Source organism: Xiphias gladius, chromosome 15 (genome assembly GCF_016859285.1).
Source record: "Xiphias gladius isolate SHS-SW01 ecotype Sanya breed wild chromosome 15, ASM1685928v1, whole genome shotgun sequence".
In the NCBI taxonomy this organism is placed as follows: domain Eukaryota; kingdom Metazoa; phylum Chordata; class Actinopteri; order Istiophoriformes; family Xiphiidae; genus Xiphias; species Xiphias gladius.
In genome coordinates this window covers 16,126,068-16,141,291 of record NC_053414.1, presented here as the reverse complement: position 1 = coordinate 16,141,291, position 15,224 = coordinate 16,126,068, and the positions used below count along the sequence as shown (strand labels likewise).

The 15,224-nt window shown below is 39.6% G+C and overlaps 1 protein-coding gene across 3 annotated transcripts in view; it reads right to left on the bottom strand.

The window, feature by feature from the left end:
• The window catches only part of dlc1 (DLC1 Rho GTPase activating protein), an 84,973-nt gene extending 71,655 nt beyond the window's left edge, over positions 1–13,318 (bottom strand). Inside the window, exons 1-4 of one of the 3 annotated variants that reach the window (XM_040144864.1) lie at positions 12,667–13,318; positions 9,548–11,567; positions 4,747–4,881; positions 4,266–4,379 (exon numbers count right to left, since the gene is read on the bottom strand). In XM_040144864.1, coding sequence (XP_040000798.1) covers positions 4,266–4,379; positions 4,747–4,881; positions 9,548–11,500 — 2,202 coding nt within the window. In that variant the 5' untranslated portion in view covers positions 11,501–11,567; positions 12,667–13,318. The remainder of the gene's footprint in view (positions 1–4,265; positions 4,380–4,746; positions 4,882–9,547; positions 11,568–12,666) is intronic. The other 2 variants (XM_040144861.1, XM_040144862.1) reach the window with 2 other exon arrangements.
• Positions 13,319–15,224: the final 1,906 nt, after the last annotated feature.

Sequence of the window (15,224 nt, the reverse complement as noted above, 5' to 3'; positions counted from 1 at the left end):
ACAGTTACCTCTTGCATAATCTAACATAGGATGGAAAGAATGCAAATGCACAATGATAAACACTTCACAATTCACACGGGCTCTACAAACAACCGATATCAAAATATGCACACACACACACACACACACACACAAACATCTAAACACACACACACACACACACACACACACACACACACACACACACACACACACACACACACACACACACACACACACACACACACACACACAAGCAAGCTAGTCTTCTACAATCATCCACAAGACATGACATGAGACAGTCACATTTCTTTCCCCCTGACTTTCTACACCGATATGTTTTGGAGGTTAACAGCTGTTTTAATGCCTAGATACTCATCTAGCCGCCATCCAAATTTCATAAAGCCCTAGTTACACTTTATTGTAATGTAGATTTAATTTTAAATGGATAAATGTATTTTTGCCCATCAATGACCCATAAATGTTTGGTCTAATAACCCATAATGACAAAGTGAAAACATGTTTTTAGAAATTTAAAAAACGAAATCTCTAATTTACAAAAATATTCAGACCCTTAATTCAGTAGTTTGTAAAAGCCCTTTTGACAGCTTTTACAAAGAAAAATTACAGCTTCAGGTCTTCTTGGGTCAGTCTCTACAAGCTTAGATTTGGGCAGTTTATCCCATTCTTCCTGTCTGGAGCAGGTTTTCTTCAAGGACCTCTCTGCATTTGGCTGCATTCATCCTTCCCTCAATTCTGACCATTCTACCTGTCCCTGTTGTAGAGAAGCACCCTGATAGCATGGTATTATCCAGGTGACGAGCCCGGCCTTTGCCAAACATAGTACTTGAAGTTCTGCCCAAAGAGTTCAATTTTTGTCTCATCAGACCAGAGAATCTTTTCCCCCATGCTCTCACACTCCTATAAATAATGTCTGGTAAACTTAAAGCAGGCTGTCCTGTGCCTTATACTCAAAGTGGCCTCTGTCTAGCCACTCTACCATAAAAGCCTGACTGGTGGAGTTATAGTCATCTTCCGGCAGGTTCTCCAATCTCTGCAAAGGACTTCTGAAGCTCTGTTGGATTGACCATTGGGTTCTTGGTAACCTGCCTAACCAAGGCCCTTCTTGCCCAGTTACTCAGTTTGGCTGGCTAGGTTTTTGTCCTGACATGCAGTGTGAATTACTGTATATGAAAACTATGTCCAATCAATTAAATTTGCCATAGGTGCACTCCAGTCAAAGTTTAAGCATATCTAAAGTATAATACAAGCAAACAGGATGCCCTCAGGAAAGGGTCTGAATACTTTCGTAAATGTGAGAGTTCTAGAATCTGCTAGAATTATATCCATTTAAAATTAAATCTACAATAAAATGTGCAAAAAGTGAAAGGGTCTGATTACTTTCCTAGGCCACTGTATATAGGCCGGTAACGGCTCATGTTTCACTTCCACAATCCCGAACTATCTTTCCTTTCCCCGGCCAACATTACAAGTGGTGACAGGGACTTCAGGCCCCACCAAGTCCTCATATTTACTGTTGGCCTGGCTGTTTTTTTTTGAAGCCATGCAAAATGCTACCTTGGCTTGGCAAGGCTTCAGTGGATGAATACCAGTATCAATTGCACATTTTCATTCTCTCCATGTCCATGCCTTTTTTTTTCCCTTTTTTTTTTTTTTACAGAATTTTCAGATATCTCGGGGGTCTTGGACAGAATTACTGGAATTTCAATGGAACAAGGAAGACTAAATGAACTAAAGGATCAACTGATGTAATAAAGTGACTGTACATATAATTTACTTCCACAGACTTCAGAATTGAACTTGTGACTGACCTTCCACAAACTTTTCATTCATTACAGGAGTCTGCACTATAGTAATTTCTGTGTTGATGTAACATTAAAATAGTTGTTATGAAGCAAATACCTTCTTGTTAGAACTGATGTCAAGAAATGTTCAAGGGAACACATGAAAATGCCACTGAAAATGCTATGTACCACTGAATCTGTGATTTGGGTTTTTTTTTTTTTAATTTGCTGGGATTATGGCTGTTTAAACATTTTTGTACACACACAGTATGAGGTTTGTTTTGTGTGTGACTTGAATTTTTGGATGTGTATGGGGTGGCCAAAGTAAAAGACAACTTCCAATATAATATAATCCAAAAGCCCTTCAGTAAAATCCTGCTATTCTGAAACTTGTAATGTTCAGACTTTGTCGTCAGTGTTTCAGAGAAGTTTTTGATTGAACTTGTTAGCAATTTTTGAGGTTTGTATTGGTGTATTTGTTGTACTGTAAGCAGATAATTCCGTCAACCCATAATCTACAATAATCAAAGAGATAAGCATTAAGGAGTACAACATAATGACTAATACTACGAGAAAGTACAAGATTATGTCACATTATAATGTGAGATTCCAAACGCGTCAAAAGGCATTCCCCTCTGGGACAATTTTATGGTAAAATGCTTACACTACACACTAGCCTCCCTGCTATTTAGAACTAAGTAGAATTTTAAATAATAACAAATGATAGTCATTACTGTGAGCTTGAATAATCTATTATATTTTGTGGCTTGTATTTTTAATATCAACTTATCATCGTGTAAAACACAACTGTGATGTCTGGTTGAATTAAAGGTTTAACCTCAACCCGGTTCTTCTTCTTCACATCTGCCTTGTGTTTACATCATTTAAAGGATTTGTATTGTCTAGCTAAAAAGATTAAGTGGGCGTCACAAAACTTTAAGTCTGAAAGGATTCAACAGACCCCTACAACTATTACCCACTGAGAATCCCCTTCATGAAGTCATCATCTGTTTGGCCTCAATCAATCACCCCACGGGGCCTCCACTGTAAAAAGCCTCCTATTAGCCGCAGTGAAAGCAGTGTTTACCCAAGCTTAGTGAGTTACCTTGGGTTACTGCAAGAATGGAGGTTGTGGAAACAGTTGGCTACAGACATAATACATCACACATCATAGAGTATGTTGATCAGTGCCTCTTAAATTGACCAAGAAATATTCCTCTTTTGTGTGATAGCAGAAAAGTTGTGATGTGCAACAAGACAAAGCAATGTCAAGAAGAAATTGCAATTGCAATTATTTAGGAATGTGAGCTGTCCTTTTTGTCAAAGAATTCTGATTTTTCCACAGGTTTTTGCAGTGTTTTGTTCTAGCTAGATAAAAGGACTGTTTTGCAACAGAAACATCCTGTCTGACATTTAGTGTTATGCTATTAGGCATCACTTTATCATGAGATAAAGTGTCTCAACATCATTTTTTTTTTACATTTCCATTCAAACAATGACCTGTAAAAGTTTGCTTGAGTGCTCAGTGCGCTGGCTACCGGCCTTGTTCACTTTGCCTTCGTTCTGAAGGAAACGGCAAAGCAAGGCTGACAAAGTCATTAAGTGAGCAAGCAAAGGGTTTGAAGACACACGTCTCACTTGAAGCGTATCCCCCCCCGCTCCCCCTTGCCCTGGCTTTTCACCTCCCAGACCCCCCTTCTGACCCCTTTGTTGGGGCAAAGGGGTCTGGATCTTTGGAATCAGCTAATTATAGTTTTAACGTCTGCTTGGCTAAGCCCTAAGTGCTGGGGGACATTCCTACAGTTGGTAAGAAATGTGTGTGTGCGTGCGTGCGTGTTTGCTGTTTTTATTTAAACTTTAGTACAACTACCTCCCAAGAGAAGAATGTATTATATAGGGTACATAAAAAGCTGTTAAATAGTAGCTCAATGCACATCTGAAAACCATGAAAACTATTTTAATTGTTCTATCTTGGATGGACAGGAAAAAACAAAAACCACTATAAACAGCCACATCTATGTACAATCAACGTTTCAAGGTCTTAAAATCATCCAAATTGATTTGGAGGTCTAGTTTATAATTATAGTTATAACTTTCTGGCATAGTTTTAAAAAACTTTAAATACTGTAGAAATAACAACTATGCTTTTAAGATGTAGAAACACAAACCTGACCATTTCAGTTCACAAAAACGTTAAAAATTGAAACGTGAAGGAGAGGAAGCCACAAAGGAAGTAAAGACTGAAGGTGAGGAATGGTAGTGTGGTAGATTGTGTATGCGTTTATGTATGTGAGGGGTGTCTTAACTGGTCTCAGGCACTAGATATTTTGGTATGAAAAGCAAGTTACTGACTGTTTCAAGCTCAAAAGTCTCTCACCCAAGGGCCAAGGGCTTAGATTCTACCAATGTTAATGTCTCATCTCATGTCTTGCTGATTATGGTGCTGATGTAATCTGATATGATTCAAAGTTCCTGGCTTACCCCACTCTTAGGTTTTGCTCCAAGGGCAGGCGCAGGTCCTGAGATGGAGGCAGCAGGAACATGTGGATGTGGAGGGTTTTGTGATGCTGCTGGTACAGATCCTAAATCCAAGTCCTGCATGTGTAAAAGAGGAAGATGGCAATATAAGATTCACATCACTGTAAAAGTAATTTTTTCCTCTAATGTTTCAGTATTTCTTTAAAGATGATTAAGAACATTGTTTTGTAGAGGCAAAACAGAATTGGTACAAGGAGGCAGATGAATGACTCTCCCTCACTGTCTATAACTATAACTATGGATTTTAGTGAAAAATAGGGGACATACAAGTTTATGAGAGGTAAGGGAAAAAATGAAGGAATGAATGAATACTTGAAGTTTCTATCTGAATCCATGAGATGCAATACATGAAAAACATGCAGCTATAAGTACAAGTTAAGTTCTGGTTTGCAGTAAAAACTACTGGTAACATGCAGGTGTGTACCAGGAGTTGTCGTTGATGGAGGGTGGGGGTGCTGTCCATAGAGGAAGTGGCACTGAGGGCATTCTCAATTTCCTGGTCCAACTGGTCCAGCTTCATCAGCAGCAACACCATTGAGTCCAATCGAACATGCTCACGCTGAATAAAGAGATCAATAGGAGGACAAAAAATATTACCATTGCACTGAGCTCATAAATGTAACAGGACAAATTATTATAGATAAATTGAGATGTATATCAGATGTTTTTTTTATTCACAGGATGCATTTGTTTTACTTCCTACTTAAGCATTCAGTATAGGGACAGCTTACTCCAAACTGTCAAAACCGATATAACCTGAATATACCAGAAACATTTTCCCAGCTTCCTACTTCATCTGAACAAAGGTCATTTGAAGTTCTTCTCTTCATGTTGATGTTCTTTTTAAACTAGATAAATCAGTGATTAAGATTGCATCTATTTGCAGCTATTCCAGTACAGGCTACATTTGAAAGAAACATCAGAGATAGCTGACCACCTTTTTGTCCTCTATCATTCAATCAGTGACAAAATAAAAGAACACTGGCTGGCAAGTCGTACATTTTATAGATTCATCAGCTTGTTTCCTACTTGCAGCATATGTCTCCTGACACTTTCATCCTCTGCTCTTACTGTATCCTTCTCCTTTCTGCTCCTCAAATAGTCCTGCTTTTTTCCTTTGCTTTTTTAACACACACTGTGCATATCTTTTGTAACATCTCTGGTTAATTTTTTTTAATCACATGACTCCAAGACTTCAAATATTTTCCCATTAGTCTTCTAATATGCAATTTTAAACTTTCCATTCAAACGCTGCAAAAAACAAGTCTCACACTGACCTCCGGTGGTGGTCTCCAGTAAAACAAGCTAAATGAGATACAGTCCAGCCCACCTTCACACTCCAAATACCACTCTGTCCTCTGCTATACCTCAATCCTGTTTTTTTTGAAGAAGAATAACTGTAAGCCTTTGTTACAAGATTAAAATTTTTTAAAATCCCTCTCTCCATTTCTAAATACATAAAATGTTTTCATTTCCTTTTGCATATCTTTTATCCTGGCTCCGGGTGTGGCTCTCTGTCTGGGCTTCTCTCCCGAGAGGACCCCCAAGAAATTACATCACTAAATCTAAATCATTAGTCCCCGAAAAAACTTTTTACAGTATGATCTAAATAGGTCTGTTAAACACTTTATGAGGGTGAGCTCGTGGGACACAGCCACTGTGACTATATGTTTGTGCAAAGATACAGAGTTCTTCAGAGGTACAGTGTGTTAACATGTGGTTGTGAGCCTTGTTTTCATGTTCTGCATCTGTTCCTAAATGTGGTACATTAGAGAGAAGTCTCATCAGGTTATGTAGGATGAATTAAATACTTCAAACTTATCATAAACATGTCCTGTGATGTGACTAACGTGGCTTGATCTTGTTTGACTTAAGTTTACAATGGGTGTGTATTGATGACAGCATTACTGTGAGCTGAGTTGTGACTAATGCTAATGTGTGTGCTGTTGAAAGGTTTATGGGACCTAGATATAATCTGCATCATGATAAACAGGCTACAGCCTCAGCCCAGCAACTGGCTCCCATCTTCATTCCTAATAACGTTGGATGACTTGCGCTTACATTTATTTTCCAGTTAGTGCCCAATTAGCCTGTCTAAAGCAGTTCCTACTGGGTTTGCTAAGAGAGCAAACAGAAATCAAGGGCCATGTGTGTCATGGAAATGTGTCTCACATTGATGCATTTATTGGCATTCCTAGCTAGCGACAGAGCACATCGTTACGTTCTGTCTCCTTAGCAAAGTTTCACAATGAAACATTGTATCGTGCTAAAACAATGACATCTTTACGAGACCTCACTGAATGAACAAAAGCATCTGGCACGAGATGGCAATAACAACCACAAAACGGCAGAGTAAAAAACAAGTGCAGTGCAATGTCAGGCGGCTCAGAAAGGCAAAGTTTTTTAGGGGGCATTCTAGTGGTTTGGGTGTTTTCAGAAGGTTTCTTTTCTCTCTTTCCCATCTTTTGAGGTTTCTGTTACATTCCTCTTGACTTCCTGTTTTTTGAGATGGAAGACAGTTCCCACACTGTTTCAACTGTTAGACCCCTCCTTCCCCTTCCCTTGCTCTCTTTTTCAAACCCCCTCTTACACTCGGTGGCCTACATCCCATTTCTCAGACCTGTCCATTAAACTGAGGGTCTCTTTCTCTCCTGTGCTAAAAATAGTGCGCAGACAAGTATGCATCAAAATACTGCACATACACTCTGTTTAATGTGGGTATTTCATTCATAAAGAGTGACCAAAAGTCAAGCCTTTAATTAATAAATAAGCCAGAAACACAGGAAAAAAAAAGAGAGAAAGCACTGAGACGGTGATGTTGCCAAATTGTCTACTGTTAGATAAACGACTGTTGAGCCAGCTTGGCCCTGAGGTCAGGATAAGGCCTTGTTGCTAAAACAAATAAACACAGTAACAAAGCCCAATATCATGTTAATCTCAAGCCATTATGCAAACCAGATGGGTTCATTTTACAAATTGAATCGGCAACAATAACATGGTCTACTGGGAACATCTTCATTAGTTAGTACAATGTCTTGTCATGGATAATTCCAGATTGTTGTTGCCATTGTCAACTAAAAGATAATAACATCAGTTTGGTTATTTTTCTTCATGATATTCAAGAGCTTCTTCTCCCTTTTCTTTATACTAAATATTGTATGTTACCTCCATTGGCGATTTAATAATGGTAATTTTTACTGACTGATTTCTTTTCTGTCTTCATGATCTTGCCTAAAGCACATTTTGTTAGTTAACTGGCTTCATACAGAATGTAAATACACCCTGTGGTGAAAACCCTGTGGTGCTGTCAAAGAGAAGACAAGCCATTACCATATGCTAGATGTATTGCCTTGGCGCCTTCCACTTTTATGGCTGAACTCCTCTTTTCAAGTTCCAGGAGCCAGTTTTTTGGGGCATTTAATTCAAAGGTTTAAAGTCATCCTAAGACTGAAATTGGAGCCAGCGGTAATAAAGTGCAGCACTCGTTTTCCATGTCCCTACACTGGACTGTGCTCTCTCATTTTTGGCAGCTGATTGAGTGACATCAACATTGGTAATGACTAAGAGGACCTCCGGAGTCTCTATGCAAACACATAATTTATGTTGAAATAATGTAATGATATTAAATTAAAATCTCTAGGATTATACAACTCATGCAATTTTCAGGAACATAGAGAGAACCAGAGTGTCAGTGTATAATGCATCATGTAAATACTGTGACTGGTTGCATATATTACTCAAACAGCATCATAGCTGATTCTAGGCTTTCTATTCAAGGTTTAAAGACATTTGTTTTATTGTAGTTTTAGAGGGTTGTATTAGTCTGCATTAGCAACAACATGACATCATACGTTATCTGTATGGATTTAACACACTGAAAATACATTGGAGCGAGATCAAAACACTTTCTACAAATGAACATGGCTAAACACTACCATAAATCATCGCTATGCAGCATATTGTCAAATTATAAAAACCATGGGCATCAAAATGTTTCGCCACTATTAACCGTTTTTATTGAACGCTTCAGTGTAGTACACTGTTTATGATATCATATCACAGGAATGCAAAAACCTAAAAAAAATAACAGATTGTCTTGTTTATTTTAAACTGATATACAATCGAAAAAATCCCAGTGACTAATGATTAACAGAACTAAACCTATGTGCACAGCCAGGCATTTTTTGAGTTAATTGTTTTATATGTAGGAATACTAATTTTAATGTTTCTAATAAATGATTTATAACACACTTATAACACATAAACTCATCCATATATAGAGGCTGGTTTATAAACAGATAATGAATGACAACAGAAAGTTGTAATAATATACCATGTATCTTCTTAGGAGAAGTTATAATTGTCGACAAATACTGTACATTTAGTGTTATATAGCTTTTGTTAAATGTTTTTATAACACTAAGAATGCAAAACAGGGGTTCGTAAAGTCAATGTCAATTTTTAGAACTAGGACATCAAAACTGTACAAAGATACAACTTTGAAAAAGCATAGGGCTTTCATATTAAACTCTTGTTTACAAGGGGGTGATGATCTTCAACTAGAACATATTACAAGAATTTAACTTTCCACAATATGATACTTGTCTAAACAACATGCCTGCTTAATGCATGCTGCGTTGTACATAATGGATTTCTTGTCGTCATTCCAAAAGGGGGTAAACGCTGCAACTACTAATAGTGAATAAATATTATGTCAGTTCTCTGGACTTTGTTTTGTTCCTATGAGCTCAAATTCATGAACTGCATATTAGGTTTTTGGCCTTTTACCTAACAAGCTTACTGGATAGCACTCTGTAAATAGTACAACATACAATATTTGCTAGGGAAAGCTGCTTCAGTCTTTCTCCCCCGAGATTACTTGAGCTTCCAACCCCCTCTACATTCATAGTCCTCATGCCCTTATAGGACCTTGTTTTGCAATGAGTGGTTGAGAAAGAGTACAAACATTTCACAGATCCCCCCACTCACAGATCTGTAAGCATTTGAGAGTGAAGTCATTGTTTTCCTAGACGCTTGCCAGAATCTGGGACAAAAATTATTTGTAGGCCATTTCTGCCCAGTATGCGTCAGTTCATTTTAAGAAAGAACTTTATTCTATGTGCTGAACTGCCAGAACCACAATTACTACACAGAAACAAATGCAACACTAATCACAACTAATACACACTGCATCCCTTCTACATCCATATCATATTAAGCCTTACCTTTCTCATGCGCACTTTGACCACACTGTCTTCTTTCAGATCTCCATGCTCATTTGTTCCATCTAAAACTGGACTGGCAAGGTGTCTGTCGTTGTAAGTAACTATGTGTGCAGCCTCAACTGTTTCCTCCATTCTAGAGACGGTGGCTCCTGGCCTGTGGTGTTCCCTCTGACCATCTGCCACCTCAGAGGCAGGTGACTCACTGAAGTAACAACCCGAGGCTTGGTTTCCATGGATTCCCTCCAGTAAGAGCTCATGGTTGACCTCTGCAGAGCATGATGGCAGGTTCTGGGCGTGCTGCTCAGTAGCTGCACTTTTATCATCCGTATGAGAGTGCTGAACATCTGGATTTTGGGTGACATACAAGGCAATTTTCTTTTGAGGATCCAGTACTGGGATGTCTTCTGGCTCAACGTAGCTGACTTCAAGGATAGTGTCCAGTTTTGAACAATTATTTTCCAACTGCTGAGCAGGGGTTTGATCATCACAAAAAAACAAGTCTTTGGACACCAAGCTTACGTCCATGTCTTCTGTTGGTTTACTTACGGAGGTTGTTGTTTCCACATACTGGTCTGCACACTGAGTAATGTTTGTCTGTGTGGGGTCTTTTTCTGAATATCCGGTATCCACTTGTTCAGAGGACACATTGCTGTTAACTGTCATAGAGCAATAATGACCTTTGAAACAAATATCAGATGATGTGATTGGCCAATACCTGACTTCTGCTGTTTTCTCGCTGCTTCGTGCTTGTGCACTTTCCCCTCCCTGAGGCCCGTTCATCCCTGTCATTTCAATATTAGGCTGTTCAAGCAAAGTCTGGTTAGATATTTCACAACCATGAGCCGGATCCAATATCCTAGTGCGGTCATGACGATCTTGCTCTCCTCCTCGAATGTCTCTTGAGTGATGTTTAAGTCCTGTATTTTCATTTAAAGTTTCTAGGTCATTTGATTTATCCAGCTTGTCAGCAGAATTAGCGCTCCAGCTTTCAGTTACTCCTCGGTCCCTTTCTCTGTCTACCACTAAAGTCACAACTGGTTCCACAGTTTTGTTAACCGGTGACATCATATCACCACCCTCCATTATATCAACTGAACTGTGAAGCACACCAACAGGTAAGTTTACATTTGCACCGGCATTCTCAGAGGTGGAAATCTTCTCTTCCTCAACATCTGGGAGGTCAGTTTGAGGTTCCAGTTCAGCAGCAGAGGACCGCTTTAGTGTGGCCTCAGAGATTTCAGGAGGTCTCCTGTAACCCTCTGTATGGCTCTCCTTTGTTTCCTGATGATTTGGAAGTCTGCCAGGCTGCTCACCAGCAGATTCAGACAGTGAAAGCCCATTGTCTGAGGAGATAGAGATGCATTGTTGCTCTTCACGCGAGATATGTGGCATTTTAAAGACATTATCGTCATCGCAGATGTCGAGACTCTGGCGACTCTCTGTGCGAACTTCACCTTTTCCGCTGATAGTTTTCCCACTGTGACTGCTGCTATCAGCTGCAGAAGAAATATTTGCAGTAGACATCCCACTGTTTGAGTTACAGTGAAACTTTCCAGAATTCCCCTTGCTTGCAGTTTGGAGATGATCTGATACACAGTTCCTTTGGGGAATGTCAACATCCACCAAGTCATGAAATGACTCCTGCAAATCCAGCAGAACTTTTTCATTGTTTTCCATTAGCTTCAACTGTTCTGATTCAGTATCGTCATTTGCAACAGAAGCTGTCATTTCAAGTGTCTGAGAGATGTCCTCTGAGGGCAGTTGATGGCACCCCTCTGGCATAGAGGCACACCTTGTCCGTCGACCTGTTGTGGAAGCCCCTGCTCCCATCCAAGGCCCCTCGCTGTCAACTCCATGACAGCAGACCAGATCCAGATCATCATAGCTGTACTGTAATCCTGAAGGGTGAGTCACGTGCTCCTCCCAACTTCTTTTCCGTATGGCTACCGGCATGGTGGCCAGCCAATGCTATCCCATAGAGCTGCTTTTGACGCCAGGCGAAGATGGAGAACCAGATCTGCTGCAATCGAGATGAGAAATGAGGATAAGAAACAGCCAGTGTTTCCAAGTTATGAGTTTACAGTGGGTGAATGTGCAGATGACAATATAGTAAATAATATTTCATTTTTAAAGTAAACAGCTAGGGAGCAGTGAGTGGAAGTTCAAGAGGGGCTTAATTATATTGCATTCACAGTTCCTTGGAAAGTATAAACTCAGCTGGGTCTGTATAAGATGACAGGAACCCTGTTATGCTAATTTAACACGGGAAACTGATATTTTCACACAGAGCTGTCCCAAATTGCACTTTACAGCATGCCAGCAACACTGGATGAACTTGATGTGGTTATGTGAAGAAACTTCCAGTAATAAAGCACAGCAATGCAGCCTGGACTCTAAAACATCGAGATAACCACCTACATAACTGTAGATGTCCCTTGTTTATCTTTACAATGTGACCTGTTACCTCACCAGTGGCTTAAATTTACACTGCAAACCTTGTATACCTTAAATACACATTAATTTTAACTCTGCGAAACTGGTCTGAAAAATTCAGGGTGTTGGTTAACTATCATTCTGCACCTACCCATGCACCCACAAATGAGAAAGATGTAACTAAAAGACACTAAAACTGAAAACACTAAAACAGTGTTCCTGAACAGCTGGTGCTCTGCTATCCAAAATTATCATAATACCTACGTAATACCTACTGTTGGTTCGATCATATGAGTAGAACCAAGATCAATACTGTTTTTGTTTTTTTTCCCCCAGTTGTTCTGGGTAAGAATGTACATAAGTGAAGGAACTCAAGGACTCAGCAGGATGCCCTCAGTTCAAGCTGAACATCCACTGTATTAAAAAAAAAAAAAATCACGATATAAGACATAAGTGGATACGCCTACTGTATTCTACACTAAGTAACTGGAAACTACAAACCTGTTTCACATACTTTCAATACAATATCAGAATTTCTGTTCATATGTAACTATAATCAGTGGCAAAGAAACAGATTTTTCGAAAAGTATTTTGAACATTATGAAGTTGCTTCTTAAGAGTGTCTTTAAGAGCATAGGTAATATTAAAATTTGAAAGAGTTTTTTTTTTCTCCTCTGCTTTTTCACCTTTTGTGTCCTCAGAAGTAGAGCTGGATGGTACCAACTGCCATCTGCACCGTCTGACATGAACCTCCACCTGGTTATTAGTTAAGCAAGGGAGGTCACAAAAATGTCCCAAAGCAGTTATTACTTCAACTTGCCAAAAAACCTTTCAGATACTTCATGCTGGAGTAACAACTGTTACTTCTTGTCGATTCTCCAGTGTTGACAAGTTCTTTACTGTATAATCCAGCAGATGTATATTTAGCTATTAAACACCAAGTGATAATCCAACAAATAGGTTGAAGATCAAGGATTTGCTATGAGTACAGTTATACAAGGATGTTTTGCAAGTTGCCTTTTCATTCATCCACCAAAAGCAATCCGTCCATGTTTGGGTAATATGAACCCATCTCTTTCCAAGTGTCTTGACATTCGCTTTATCTTGTAAGCAGTCCTTAGTCTTGGTTTCTGCAAGCCATTTTCTGGACTCCAGACAGTATCTTCGTTGTAAAACTGTCGGATAGGCAATGAAGCCCCCAAAGACAGGCAGAAAGCCGGGGAGCAGTGAAAAGTCCATAGACAACTTCCATCTTGATCACATTAGGGTTTTTGCTGACGCTGAATGCCAAAGAGTCGGGGTGGTGTAAGAGGGGCCGGGTTTTCTTTCCCCCACTCCACCCCTGCTCTCCTCCGTTCTATCCCTTTTCTCATCAGGTCCCCTCCCCGCTGGTTTTGACAGGGAGTCTGAGTCACATCCTAGGAGCCCCATCCCCCGTCTCACAATTCATCCAACACACTATACACATTTATTTACCCCACCCTTCTCCAGTGTGGTTTCTCTCCTCGCTATTTTTTAAACTTCCTCTCGACTTCTCCTCTCAAAACTTGTCTTTCCTCTTCTCAGTGGACTTTGCCTGCTTTCTTCCTTCTACTTCACTAGGCTGAGCAAGGCTCCCACCAGTTGGTTTTGATTAGCAACAGACAGGCTGTGTCGTAAGACTTTTGGCTGTGGGCCAAGAGAGATTGCTCTTATGTTTTTGCAGTTATATCTGAGGCATGCTTTTTTTTTTTTTTTTTTTAATTTGTCATCTTGTAACTCTACAAGCATTCTTAACCGAACACATTGGCACAAACGAAAAAATACAACACAAGATATCTTTGCAGATATGCTTTAAGAATGCATTTTCCCAAATATTCTTTAAGAATATGTGAAAGATATAAATATGACCACTGAAAAAAAATCGTTTTATGACAATTAGGGACATCTTTAAAAGTGCTTTAAACCTGATATCTTTGTTTTAAATGAGACCAAAGGGAAGAAAAGCATTTAAGGACCCAAATGCCAGCAATTCATTTCCTAATATAGTCATTTGTCAGAGGCACTTAGTAGAAACAAAAGGCATAGCCAGAGATATTTATGCTTGATGTCACCAAGCCCATTCAAGACAAATGTTAATCAGCAAACTTTTGCTTTAAACTTCTAGTGAGACTGGGCTCTAAAACAAGCACAATAATTCCACTGATTTCCAATTGCAAAGCCAGGCCAACCAAAACGTAGACAAAATGCACTTCATAAATTAATAACACTCTGGCAATTACACCTCTTCCTCTATTCTCTTTGTGTCACCCAAGTACTCCATATGGTTATGTTGACTACTTTCAAACAAACTCAAGCTGCGACCAAATTTATCAAGACACTTTTTTGTCAACAAGTTCAGCTGCACAAAAAGAGCAATATGTGAAAGCAATGGGGACGATTCAAGCACAAGAGAAAACTGGAATGAAGCCCCCTCCAACTACCGCTGTAACCCTGGCCTCTAACCTCTGGGTCATCCAGATGTGAGGTGACGCTCTGTAGATGAGTCTTTTCTTAGGGGCCTTGCTGGGAAACTGTGCACTGCTGTCAGTGTTTGCTCTCCAGGGACACAGATGGTCATACTCAAAGGGGAGGGATCCAAGTTCAACAAGACTCTTCTGCAGCATGTCACATGATGTGCTCTATGGTTATGCTGAGTGCAGTGTAATGAAATGCAGATCTTTTCAGTCACAGTAGTTTCATATGGCTGATGATTGAAGTGCAGAGGCCAACTGAGCATGACTCAGGCTATCCACTCATTACCTCCTGTGGACATCGAACACAGGCCTATAATTTAAAAGACCAGGCCTCCCCCCCTGCCAATCAGACCATCCTGAACGACCACAGGGCAACTGGTCTATGTCACTATCTGATCCATCAGTGACGTTGTGCAAACACATGTTCAATCAACATATATGAAACTAGATGCCCATCAGCAATGTCTCTGTAAGTGTGGTTTTGTGTGAGCTACAAGAGTGCTGAAGCATTAAAATTGGAGGATTAAAACAAAATGTAGCTTGAACAAGAGTAAGAGTTAACAGGCACACTAGTGGCAATATTAGGCACAGTGCGGTGCTTTGAGCTAAATGCAGACATTCTAAAATGCTCACAATGAAACTAGTAACTTGCTGATGTTTAGCAGGTAAAATGGTTATATTCTCCAACCAAGCTAAGTTAATGTAATTCTAGTTGAGAAATTTCACTCAAAATCACAAATATCAACCTC